The 13,967-nt window shown below is 38.6% G+C and overlaps 1 protein-coding gene across 3 annotated transcripts in view; it reads left to right on the top strand.

Annotated features, from left to right (window-relative positions):
• The window catches only part of PDE5A (phosphodiesterase 5A), a 140,686-nt gene that overhangs the window by 17,391 nt on the left and 109,328 nt on the right, over window positions 1-13,967 (top strand). For all 3 annotated transcript variants that reach the window (XM_075286121.1, XM_075286129.1, XM_075286114.1), the window contains exon 2: window positions 12,651-13,224. In XM_075286121.1, coding sequence (XP_075142222.1) covers window positions 12,651-13,224 — 574 coding nt within the window. The remainder of the gene's footprint in view (window positions 1-12,650; window positions 13,225-13,967) is intronic.

Raw genomic sequence — 13,967 nt, forward strand, 5'->3', positions numbered from 1 at the left:
AATGGTGCCATTATTATCAAAATATTCCAGCAATATTTTCTGCAGCAAGTTTAAGGGAATAAATTTGCTCCATTAACTTTTCCTTTGGAACAAAATCTTGGACTTGTTTTCCCAACTGACTTAACTATAATTTTAATGCTTTGGACACAGGAATGACTGCCATGGTGGGTTTAGATAAGGCTGGCAAGGACACAAGAAAAATATCAGCTCTGCGATCCATTGGATCCTTAAAAAGATATGCTGTTATAAAAGATAAACCGTGAGGAGAAATAAAAACACAAGGAAGTAGTGAAAGGGGGGTTTCTTATACATCAATTATGCTAATTAACTGCCTCATTGCTACGGAGGTGGGCCATTCCTTGGAGGAATTAATTAAAGAAGGGGATACAGACCCATCTGTGTTACCGCACGATGAATAAGAAATTAATAATTGTACTACAAGAAGTTAGAGACATATTGTAGTCATTTGTAGTATATTAAATATTATCATTTCTGATGGTGGCCCCAGGGATAAAACATATTGCAATAGCTCCAGGTGCTTGCATATATAGAAATCAAGCATAGCAATTTAACCATAGGCTTATACAGCAACACCTTGTACTGTATATGGGGCAGATTTTCTATTGAAACTACACTAGAATACTGTTGAAATTTGCACAAATTTCTGGTGAACATGCTTCAGATAACATTTATTAACCATTTTAGACAATTTCTACTGAAGGGTGGGATTACAGAAAATGGTGGAGCAAAATATGAGGTAAAGTCCTGCAAAACCTTTGCCAGAAAAAGAAGCCATCTGATAGGTGGGGTAAACTTAGGCCTTATGCACACATCAGTGGCATTACATGAAAAATTGTTATGTCAGTTTGTTCAAATCCACGGAAGGGATTATTCACATGAATAACATGATGGCCATTACAAAAATGTTCATCTTACATTAGACTAGATAATCTAAAGATGCTCCAAATATATCATACAATTTCTACTTAAGTATCATATATTTTATCCCTCAAATGATGAATGTTGGCACTGAAACTAATGCCTAGATATGTCAGTTGCCATGAGGCGTTATAGCAAGTTTCTACTGCAGAACCATCAATTGTCTTACGTTGTCATTAGTTTCCTTCAGTTTTCAATATCCATTCTTGACATCAATTTTTATCACTTTTAAAGGGGCTTTATCATTGGGAAAAGTCATTTTTAACTAATCACATCCTTGCATAGGCTTTAGAAATGCTATTTCACACCTACCTTCTGTATGTAAATTGCCTCAGTGGTTTTTGAATAAGTCCGTTTTTATTCATATGCTAATTAGCTTCCAGCCAGCACAGGAAGTTCCCAGCAGCTTCCTTTCTGCTATTATCTCCTATGTGTGTGTGCAAACAGGAAGCAGGAAGTCATCATCAGCAGCAGCAGCCTGTTCTGTACACAGCCTTATGAAAGAATAGCAGAGAGGGTGCACGATGCATCGTGCAGCAGTCTAATTAGCATATGAATAAAAACGGACTTATTCTGAGGCAATTTACATACTAAAGGTAGGTGTGGCATAGCCTTTCTAAAGCCTATGCAAGGATGTGATTAGTTAAAAATGACTTTTCCCAGGCTTTCTTCTGCTGCCAGCTATGATCTAAAGTTTCTTCACTGTAGTCAATAGTTGGCTGTCAGGATGAGGAAGCCTGTATCAGATATATCTGACTACTTCTCACTGTGCCAGCTTGCTGAATTTTTCTAGTTCTTTAAGCAAAAAGAAGAAAATTGAGATTAAACTCCAGAATTGTCCATAATATTGAATAAAGTCAAGATTCTATTTTAAGACAGAATCACCCAAATTTATCACAGTGGTGCAAACTGTGTTATTGAGTGTGCACATCTTACTGAAAGTTGCAAACACCTTTCGTTTATGCCAACTTTGTTTTTCTGGTGCTATGATATTGATTTCTTAACCTTAGAATATGTCATTTCATTATTTATTGGATTAATAGGGATCCAAACCTGGCACTCCAACCAGAAAAATTGGATATGAAGTAGGTATAAAAGGAGCATGTCACATGTTTTTGGCCCTAAAATCTCCTTCCAATGGCTATCCATACACATTAGATTAAAATTGGTCATAAAGTGTCTGATTGATCAATGGTAGGAAAGCTAGTTAAATAACTAAACTGCCTGGTCAAGAAGATAGTTCATTAAAAAAATTAATAAAAGTGATTTAGAATGGCAAATGACTGGCCGCCTTCTGCTAATCACTTACACTTTTATTTTCAACCAAATGAATGGTCATTTGCAATATTTTTTTAACCAGTCCTTCTCTAAAATTGCCAACTGAAGTGTAATGTGTATGGTCACCACATCTTGTTCCATTGATTGTAATGAGACATTGTACTGGACCTGTCTAGGAGACAGGCAGAACATTAGATAAGATAAGATAATCCTTTAATAGTCCCACAATGGGGAAATTTCAGTGATACAGTTTCATAGATGGTACAGTAGTATATAACAAGAGAGAAACACATACAAGCTCATGGCAGATAGAGAAATCCTAGGAATCATAGCAACTAAAAAGGAAAGAAACACAGACACATTGCAGGATCATTTAGTTCTCTGTGCGGAGTGATGCTAATAATACAGCCCGACCGTGGTTGGAGGACATGAGGAGGGGGGGTCACAGCATGTAGATATAACAGGCAAAAAAACATTTTTTTTGCAAAGGTGGGGGATATATGCAGCTATCACGATAACATGTGGCAGTTCCTTTGGTAGGTGGTGAGATCTCATGATCACAGCTGATAGTTCGGTATCTTGCATCAGCACTATTGTCCATTAACCACAAAAAAATGCCCCAAATATCCTTCATCACAAGCCCTCTAGAAGCCCCTAAACCGCATAGAAAAAGGGGTAGGGACTGTTGGGCCGGTAAAAGTTACAGGTTGTGATGATTTGAAAGTGATGACGTGATGTTGCAGATAACATTTTTTTTTATCTTTCTCCTGTTTCGGTCTGGTGCCATATGGTACAACAACCGATGTGCTGGATGCCATAATGGATCCAATAGAAAATCTCATATCCCCTCCTCTGGCATTTTCTAACTATACCTGAAGGAAGCAAGAACTGATGCAAGATATTTAAATAGACCCTTAGGGCTCATTCACCCGAGGCAAGAGGGGGCAAATTTTGGCGCAGAATCTACCTCAAAATCCGCCTCCTCACAATAGAGGTCTATGTAGACCGCTAGCGAGCTGCCCTTTCTTCAGGCGGACTCTGCGGCTGATTCAGCCGCGGCGTCTGCCTCACAACAGCACCCTCCAGACTAGGCCCATTCAATCCAGAGTGGAAATCCGCAACGGGATGCTGTGCAATGCATCGGCATCTCGTCGCGGCAGCCACGATAGAAAGTGCACACGTGGAATTCCCGTGTGAACTAGCCTTTATTTTGCATTTAGTTTGTCTTAATTTTACAGTATTAGTAAATCTGCCTCAAAGAGTCTTCCACATGTCCTTTGATAAACTAACCAAGGTATCACATCTTTGCCACACTTTCACAAAGTTCTGATGTGTAAAACTTCCTGGTAATAGTTGTATACATGATCTTTCCTAGCCTCCCTCTTCCAAAATCCATGTAATACCTTCAACTTGTCGTAAGTCTCCTTGTGGCCTGTCATACTAGTACCCCTTGCACAGTCACTCAATACGTAATAGAGACCAATTTTAGTCAGTTTTATAGCTATGCCAAAATGATTTAGTAATGGCCTAACTGTACTCTGTACTTTACTTCTTATGTGACCTCATAACTACCGTATTTTTCGGACTGTAAGACGCACTTTTATCCCCCAAAATTTTTGGGGAAAATGAGGGTGCGTCTTATAGTCTGAATGTGGAGCATCGCCATGTTCCTGCCACTGCTGGCTTCCTGCAGCGGCAGGAGTGTGGCAATGCTGCAGGCCCTGGCACCTGTGCCAGTGTCTAAAACCCTTCCTGGCATCCGCCAACGGAAGGCTCCCAGGCCTGTCATAGCTATATTACTATTGTGTTGGTCTACGACCAGCCGTAATAGTAATGTAGAGAATCTCCCATAGACGGCAATACACTTGTATTGCCATCTATGGGACTTGCAATCAAATGATTGCAGGTTCAAGCCACCTAGGGGGAAAGGGCAATAAAATAATGAAGAAAAAAAAAAAAAAAAAAAAAGCTTTAAAAAAATAAAATTAATAACACTTCTAAATCACCTCCTTTCCCTAGAATACATATAAAAGTAGAAAATGACTGTGAAACACATACACATTAGGAATCCCTGTGTCCGAAAATGCCCGGTCTACTGATATTTTTCAAACCGCTGTTTTTTTTCACCGTTTTGCCTCTGATTTAAATAAAAGGTGATCTAAGAAATAGACATTCCCCAAAATGGTATAACTAATAAGTACATCTGGCCCCGCAAAAAAAACGCTCTATGCATCCCCGTACAGCTGCAGGGTCACCTGTCAATATGGCCTTGCAGCTGTTGCAAAACTACAACTCCCATATATTAAATATTTTACCATTTTTTTGCTTCAAAATTTTTTTTCCCTCTTTTCCTCCTCTAAAACCTAAGGTGTGTCTTATAGTCCAGTGCGTCTTATAGTCCAAAAAATACGGTACCTTCAGACCACACATAAGTGTCCGGGTGTCTTGCAAGTACACAGAAGATCTAGCAGCAATTCAAAATAATTGTGCAGTCACAGGGGTAGAGACCTGGCTTTCTGTGAAAAGTAGGCACAATCCATTTACAATATCTCCTGATTTTTTTATTTATGTATTACGCGACACGGCGTCTTTTTAGTTTTAAATCTTTGCTCTTAAACAACATAAATAGTTTGCAAAGATCTGGATATTTTTTCTTTGTAAAATCTGATCTAAATAAACGATTGTGTTTTAGTCACTTTTTGGATAACTGCAATATAAACATAGTAAAATCAGATTTTTTTGTAGGTGATTTCAATGATTATGGCTGTGGACAAAAGGAACTGTTTATGTATTGGTGGCTATAAGTTTGATCTCTAAGTATATATATGGTCACTTACATACATGAAACAATGTAAGCAGTGGTTGCTCCTCAACAGCACACCACAGGAATAAAATATGCTAGCACTCATAGTACAAAGCTAGGTCTATATATTTGTATTCTCTTATCTGTGCCAGCTTCCTGTGTCTTCTAACCTAGATTACTCCATTTTTAAAATTGTAATTTTACAAAGTCATTGCAGGCTAAATCCATCTTTCCACACAACCGTATGTTCCTAAATTGTATTGCCCTATGCTGTGCCTAGACTTAAATCCTTTTTATGTCTAATGTGCATGAATAATGCTCCCTTGTTTGAGGACTAAACATTTATTGCAGTGTTCACATTTTTTTTCTATGTGTAAATAACTTTAAATAACCTTCTTCTATGTGTAACCACAGGGAACGTATTCTAAAAAAAGCTGACAAGCACAAACAACATATTATCGCAGCTTTAGCAAATGATCATTTATTTCCTGTCTTAGACAAATGTGACTTTTTATTTTGGTATTTGGACAGAAAAAAAAAATGACAGTGACTGAACAGCTGTTACAGAAATTGCCTGAACAAATAAACCAGGCAAAAATTATTTAGAACCATGCAATGGTTAAAGTGTACTGTCATGTGGAACCACCTGAGAAAGTATAATAGGGAACAGAATTTGTCACAGCCTCACAGGTTATTGTCAGAGAGCTCTTGTGACTATAGGGAATAATTTGATAACTTTCCATACTGGAAAACAGTATTTATTGCACTTAATAAGGATGGGTTCACACTACTGTTATTAAAGTCTGTTGCTCTCATCCGTCATAGGATTAGTTGTAGAATGTAGACAGAGCCCCCTCTATCTGGTATCTCTCTGTATTCAATATTAGGTTAAAAAAAAAAAAGACAGAAGACTTTTCTATCATGTTTTTTACTTTAATACTTGTACAAATGTAAATAAACATGACTGATGAAACCTTCTATCATGTTGTTTACATTAGAGTCAGTGGGAACAGACTCAGAAGAAGGATGCATCGGCTTCTGTTATTCTCGCTGTAAAAGTCCATTGCTCTCTTCCTGTGATGGATAAGAACAATGGACATTCATAACAGGGATAGGCCCTAGTCAAAGGAGAAATCTATTGTTGCATGCTGGCCATTTAAATGAATACATGCCAATATAATACATAAGAGTTGGGTCTCTGAGAATGATGTGCATTTTTGCCAGTAGGACATACAAGAAATAGTTACAACACTTTAGAGTGTTGAATATGGATCCAAATTAAAACCATTAATGTCATTGTATCAATTCAAACTTCGGTTTCTAATGTAGAATTAAAAATGAAGACATGGATTGGCTGCAGTGATCACATGTGCGAACAAAAACCTGTGGTGACACTGGAGAAGTGGGGGTGCTGACAAGTCAGTATCATTTAATTTGTTATTTTATTACCTCATTTGACCTTAAAAAAAAAATCTTTGACGTCACCTTTTAACGGTCACTATTGTTTTGACAAACTTTGCATAGTTCAGTAGTGCAGGCAAAGAAAGAAATCTTGTATAGATTTTATATTAAAGAAAAATGCCTTTCTACATTTCTAAGCTACTTCTTCTCTTCCCAATTGCCTTCTGCATTGATCACTCCAAAAATATATTAAAAAAAAAAGAAAATGGGGAAAAAACAATTCCTTTTTTTCCTATTTTATAATTTGCTTTTTTTCCTCAAATCTAAATAAATATAATACTTTATTTGACTGAAGAAGAAGCCACAGTCTGAAAAGCCAACAAATTAAATGATGTCAGATTATCTCTGTACGTAACTCTTCCCACAGAAACTGTGTACAGGGTGAAGTCATCTTTTAGGGAGAAGTCCAGAGTTTTTATGATTAGTGCATTTGTCCTTTCATATCCCCATGAGAAGTGGACAACCTGAAATAACTCTGTCATTATGTAATACAGTTTGGACGCTATGCCCTTGGACACCAGTGCAGAGCTCAAGTTTTTATTATAGGTTTGCTCAAAAAGCAGAGGATAAACCTAATAAACTCTGTAGACTTAATGTACTTTGGAAAATAAATAGCTTATGCACATACATTAGTTCCTAAACCACACTAATATCATTCAGTTTATTGGTTTGTAATGTTTTATGCATTGAGTGTTGTTTTTATATCAACTTTTTTCTATTATAATAAAGACATAGATAAAATGTACCAGGTCCAGAGGCTGGCTCAATATAACATATCAGGAGAGACATAAAGGGGTCATGCCATGATCTGAAAAGCCTATGAACTCTATTTTGGTTGCAAGGTTGGTGATCAAGATAAAGCATGGGCACCTCATGTCTGTTGTAATACCTATGCAGTGCACCTGAGGGAATGGATGAATCGGAAACGAATGTCTATGCCATTCGCAGTGCCAATGGTATGGTGAGAACCAAAAGATCACACCACTGACTGTTACTTTTGTGCTACACCAAGTGCTCAAGACATGACAGTGTCAAAGAGGAAAATGGTTGTTTATCTAAACCTTCCATCGTCCAGTTCCCCATGGACCAGAGATGCCTGTACCACAGCCCCCTGTCAACTGGACCATTGAGGAAGAAGCAGCAGATGTTGTAGAACATCCAATGGAGCAGGATGAATACTTTTGTATTCCCAGTAGCTCAGAAGTCCATCTTGTTACACAACAGGAACTTGATGACCTTGTTTGAGACTTTGATCTTAGCAAAGCTAAAGCAGAACTCCTAAGCCCACGTCTTCAAGGATGGAACCTACTTGCTACTGGAGTCAAGGTCACTTCATATCATCAGTGGCACCAACCTTTTGTATATTTTTTTGCAATGATTGGAAGAGTTTGCTTTTGCAAAAACATTAATGGCTTGGTGGCAGCACTTGGAATAGATCATAATCCAGATGAGTGAAGACTGTTCATAGATGCCTCAAAGGTGAGCCTGAAAGGAGTACTTGGGAATGAAAAACCTTCAATTCCAATGGCCCATGCAGCACAGACAAAAGAGACATATGCTACACTGAAGCATCCTTTGGAATGTATCCAGTATAGTTTCTACAAGTGGAAAATCTGTGGTGACTTGGAGGTAGAGGCACTCTTACTGGGTATGCAGCTGGGATACACCAAGTTTTCGTGCTTTCTTTGTGAATGGGATAGCCGTGCAGACAGCAAGCATTATGTTGTGAAAGATTGGCAAATGAGAAGCAACGAATGTGCTGCATGAACCCCTTGTTGACAGGAAAATGATCTTGCTGCCACCATTACACATAAAACTCGGGCTCATGAAGATTTTTTAAAGGCCCTTCATCATGACAGTGAGTCGTTTCATTGCCTTAGACAAGTGTTTCCATATCTGAGTGAAGCAAAGCTCAAGGAAGGTGTATTTATTGGTCCACAGATTTGAAGGTTACAGAAAGTGAACATTTCACTGAACTTCTGGCAGGAGTGGAAAAGGAGGCATGGTGTGCTTTAAAAAAATGTGTTAATGAATTTCTTGGAAACAGGAAAGCATCCAACTATGTGGAAATTGTTGAAACCATGGTGGCAAATTTTAGAGACATGGGATGTCACATGTCTTTAAAACTACGCTTCCTACATTCTCACTTGGACTTCTTCCCAGACAACCTAGGATCTGTAAGCAACGAACATGGAAAACGATTTCACCAACAAATAGCTACAATGGAAAATCGTTAGCAGGGCTACTGGAATCCCAACATGCTTGCAGACTATTGCTGTACCACCATTAGAGAGACTCCAGAATGTTCATACAAGAAAAAAGCATAAGAATGAAAGTGTAAAGAAAGAAATTGTTGAACACAAACTTTCTGTTCATATGGAATGATAAATGTTGCATACCACAAAAATAGGAACCAGGACAGCATTTTCATGATCATTTTTGTATTCAGCACACTGAAATGTACCAGAAACAGTTGCTTTCATTAAAGAACCAGAAAAGAAGTTGAAATTTGTTGCCCAGTGTTAGCTACAAATTTAAAAATAGTTATGTACATGGAAATACCCCTTTAAAGAACCAGATCAAAACTATTATTTTAGTAAAAGAAAAAACCCTCCAGTAGCTATGGTTGGCAAAACTACAGTAACACTCCACTATATCTGTGAAGATCTAGAAACAGTTTGAGTTCTTGCCCATCTGCCTCAGAGGCAAATTAATAAAATGGATGAGGGGATCCAGGGGCACTCCCTGAAGAAAAAGGCTATCAGTGATATCCTTGAGCCCCCTCCAGAAGTCCCGTATAAAGGGACAGTCCCAGAATATGTGATAAAGCATACCCACAGCAGGTTTACATGTCCAACAAACCGAGGTAATTGTAGGATTCAGGGAGTGTAGGAGGGCAGGAGTATGATACCTATGAATTAAGAGTATGTATTCCAGGTCCTTAGACGTCATACACATTAAAGATTTGCATGATATCAAATAATCTGCCATTGAGCAGGGGAAATTGGACGTCCTAGGGCTTCCTCTCAGTTAGTCATGTATCTATGAACAGGAGATGCCCAACCCTCAGGAGAGGGTAGGAGTTGATGGATAGTAGTGATCAAGTGTTTGAGGTACCTGCACGACATAGCTTCATATAGGAAGTGGGGGGAACTGAGATCAGAGATTCTGAGATCTAAAAAGCGTAAATGTGAAGTGGGCAATTTGTCGATAATGGAACCACTCTGTTTGGAATGTGCAGTACTGTGGTGACATAGTCAAAGAGTCTGAGCTCCAGGGTCAGGGGGTCAACCATATCAGACAATCTAAACAGGCCAGCCCTGGACCAGGGGTGGTCCATGGAAGATGACAGTCCTTCTAGCAGAAGCGGGTTATATAAAATGGAGGAGTTCTGTGAAACAAGGGGAAATAGTCTAGTACAGGTAGTACATTACTTCCTAGCTGGATCAAATTCAAAGTCTCTTGCTTGTCGTGCTTTAGCCATAATAGTTTCCTTGAGTGTAAAGTCATGAACACAGCATAGAACGCCTGTGGATTGGCACTTTTGCCTTTGAGGCACAGGACCCTATGCACAAATCTAATTTAGTATTGTGAGAGGGTGGTTGTTGTAAAAGAAAATTGAAGATGGCTTCCCGGGTGGTGTGGAGGTCCTCCTCACGGGTAGCTTCAGGTGGGCTTTTGACTGTAATATTGTTGCGCCTCCCCCTATTGTCAAGATCCTCCAGGTGGTGGTGACTGTCTCTGACCACATTAGACTGAGAGAAGACTGTGGCCTCCAACTGGGAAATATAGGCTCTTGTGATTTCTTGAGATTTTTGTTTCACGTGTCTCAGTACCTTCAGATACAAGTGACTGAAAGTCATGTTTATTCAGAAGTTGAAAAGGCCAAACAGTGAGACTGGGACTGTAACAGAGGCAACTCAGTAGATGCAGTCTCTGGTTCCAGAGGCAAGTCCTCATGTTCCAGGATGGCATAAAGATAGAGTCTGGGGAGGTGCCCTGATATCATCCTCCTCTGTCCATTCAAGATGGCTGCTGCCTTGTGGAGGCAACTGATTATGGGCCATATAGTCTCCAATTGTGGACTAGACAACCCGGTCACCTAGTGCAGGGGTGCCAGACAGAACCTTCTTGGGCATCCTTTGCTCATTGAAAGCAATGCTGTGGCATGTTGGTCATATATATTTATGAAAAGTTTATAACTGGAGGTCTGCTTTAATAGGCATGAATGGTTATAGTTTGAAGGACCTTTCATGATATCATAAGCATTTGATCAGTGGCATAAATTACACCTCTAACCCCATCTTTGCCCCTAATCCCACGAGTTTACTCACAGTATCATGGCCCCTTATGGCTCCCACACAATATAACTCCCTGTAGTGGCTCCCACACAATACCCACCTGTTGGTCCACACAATATTATGTCCTCCTTGGGGTCCCTACAAACTATAATGTTCCCTTGTTTCCACATTACATATCCCCCTTTAGGCCCCTCAAAGTAAAGTGCCACCCTTGTGGAACCTACAATATAATAACCCCTCCTTGTGAATATCCTGCAGTATAATACCCATCCTATAATACTTCCACACTATAAAGCATGGAGCAGATGGGTTTCTGCTTCACCATTGACGCACCCACCTTCAGCCACAGATAGACTTTCAGCTTGGACATACCTGGTGCTGTCTGATACGGCATGACAACAACCAAAATCTGAGATAGCACGTCGGTTTGGTAAAGCTGTGTGTACAGTGGCTTTCAAAAGTATTCATACCCCTTGAACTTTTTCACATTTTGTCACCTTACAACCGCAAACTTACATGTATTTTATTGAGATTTTAAGTGATAGACTAACACAAAGTAGCAGATAATTATGAAGTGGAATATAAATGATACATGGTTTTCAAAATATTAATCAAATCAAAACATCATACTTTTCAGATTTTTATTTGATTAGAATTTCGAAAACAACGTGTAATTTTCATTCTACTTCACAATTATCTGCTACTTTGTGTTGCTCCATCTCTTAAAATCACAATAAAATACATTTAAGTTTGTGGTTTCAAGGTGACAAAAGTTCAAGAAGTATGAATACTTTTGCAATGTACTGTATGTATGTAGTGTGTGTGCATAAGAGCTGCTAAGTATGTGGGCAGCTGACCTTTGTGTGTATATATGAAGTGTGTCTTCAGCAAAGTTGATTTCTTATGTGTGCTCTGTGTGCAGCAGAAGCAAACTATTAGCTAATATTTATCTATCTACCTTAGAATACCAAAATAAATATTGATCCCTCCACTCCATTTTGCTGCCAGGGATGGTTGAAGCGCAATTAACCGCAAAGTAACCATAATGGAAAGTCTGCTGAATTATTTGATGTGAACTTGTATCTATGCCATCCTGTCTCACACTGACATTCAGTAAAAGATATGTCACTAACTGGACCCTGTGAATATCCAAAACCAATATGCAGTGGCATGACGTAACATATAAATAGGGGTTGTGGCATGTAAATACTGGCGTGCTCTAAAATAATTGTATATTCATCATATTCGAGGTAAAATGTTCATTTGATCATGATTTCGATTTAGGTCAGATCTAGATTAAGTTTCCCCCCCCCCCCAAATCAGGGGTTTTGTCTGAACAAAATAAAAACTCAAATAATCTAAGTGCAGATTAGATGGGCCATGAGGTCTTTTTATTCCATCAGTCTTCATAACACAGATATATCTCCAAATTACAATGAAAGAAATTTAGCTAGAAATATTCAACATCAAGACAAGAATCTAGTTACACGGCATGTAAAATTTCATTGTATGAAAACAAAGGCTTCGTGTAAGATAGAGAACATGACAGTAGGCCAATGAAAGGGAATCATTCAGTGCCCTCTAATTTGGCTAAAACTATGCAAACAGAAAACGCAACAGGCTAATACGTTCAGTGTTTAATGACCATTACCTGACGTGACTTTAGAAGCAACCTGACAGACACGGTATATGATAAAAGTAAATTCTACAGTATATTGGGAAGGTTAGAGAAGGTTAAGAGTGACATGGTCAGTGATCATTGTAAATATTTAATGCTGCATCTACTGCTGACACACTTCAGAGTTCATTTCTCGTCATTTATGTACTTGCCTCACTAAAATATTTATGTCTTTATGTCCGCTTTTCAGAGAAATGGTCAATGCATGGTTTGCTGAAAGAGTGCACACAATACCAGCAACAAAGGAAGGAGGGAAAAGCAATACTGATAATAACCAGCAGGCCTCTTCTTCAGAGAACACCAACCAAGCGGCACCAGTGAGAAAGATCTCTGCTTCTGAATTTGATAGGCCTCTCCGGCCCATCGTCGTTAAGGACTCTGTGGGTACACTGACATTTCTTGCAGATTCTGAAAAGAAGGAACAGATGCCTCTACAAGCTCCCAGTCTAAATAGCGCAAGTGATCAGTGTTCGCGGCTTCTGGAACTGGTGAAAGATATTTCAAGCCATTTAGACGTCACTGCCCTGTGTCATAAAATCTTTCTGCACATTCATGAGTTGATATCGGCAGATCGCTACTCCCTTTTTTTAGTCTGTGAGGACAGTTCCAATGAGAAGTTTCTGGTTAGTAGGCTTTTTGATGTAGCAGAAGGCACAACGTTGGAGGAGGCTTCTAATAACTGCATCCGCTTGGAGTGGAATAAAGGAATTGTGGGCTACGTGGCAGAGTATGGACAACCCTTGAATATAAAGGATGCTTATAAGGTAAAGTAATTATATTGCAGTCAAACACAAGTCACTGTATAGTTTAGCAATAAAAGTGGTAAGATTGGAAATAAAACATGTAGGCTCTCAATTTGTCCCTACAGGATTATAATGGATCCATTATGGTTATGGATCTGTGTTGAGCTATTTTAACCATTAAAAGGTCATGAAATTGAATTAGCACAATTGTGAATTTAGCTTTATTATATATACAAGGGTCAAAAAATTGTCAACACTCTGTATCTGGTTGTAAAATTTATTTTAATCAATTTTCAGGAAAACAAGTACATTATTTTTCAAAATAATCTCAACAAGCTTTTGTATTCTCTCATTAATTTTTTTTTTTTAGTCTGTACTGAGACATGCAAATGCACTGCTATTTTTACCTCTTCATCAGTTGTGACTTCCCATCCTTGCAGGGCTTGTTTCAGAGGACCAAAAAGGTGATAGGTACTTTCGAGCAAAAAGGGTAACAATGTTTTGAAGTTTTGACTTTCAGGCTCCATATCTCACCATCTACTACAGCTTGGAACATGAAACTACCATCATTTTATAGACAATATTCTTGGCTTTCTCATACATAAATCTGACTTACAGCTATTTAACATATGATTAGTTATACAGATTCTTGCATTGTTACTGCATTGCTCCTGGTGGTGAAATACATTTTTTTATTTTTATATACTACAAATTACAACCTGTTCTCACATTCCCTAATAGCTCAGCTTATCAAGTGAAAGATC

Source organism: Leptodactylus fuscus, chromosome 1 (assembly GCF_031893055.1).
Source record: "Leptodactylus fuscus isolate aLepFus1 chromosome 1, aLepFus1.hap2, whole genome shotgun sequence".
Classification (NCBI taxonomy): Eukaryota; Metazoa; Chordata; class Amphibia; order Anura; family Leptodactylidae; genus Leptodactylus; species Leptodactylus fuscus.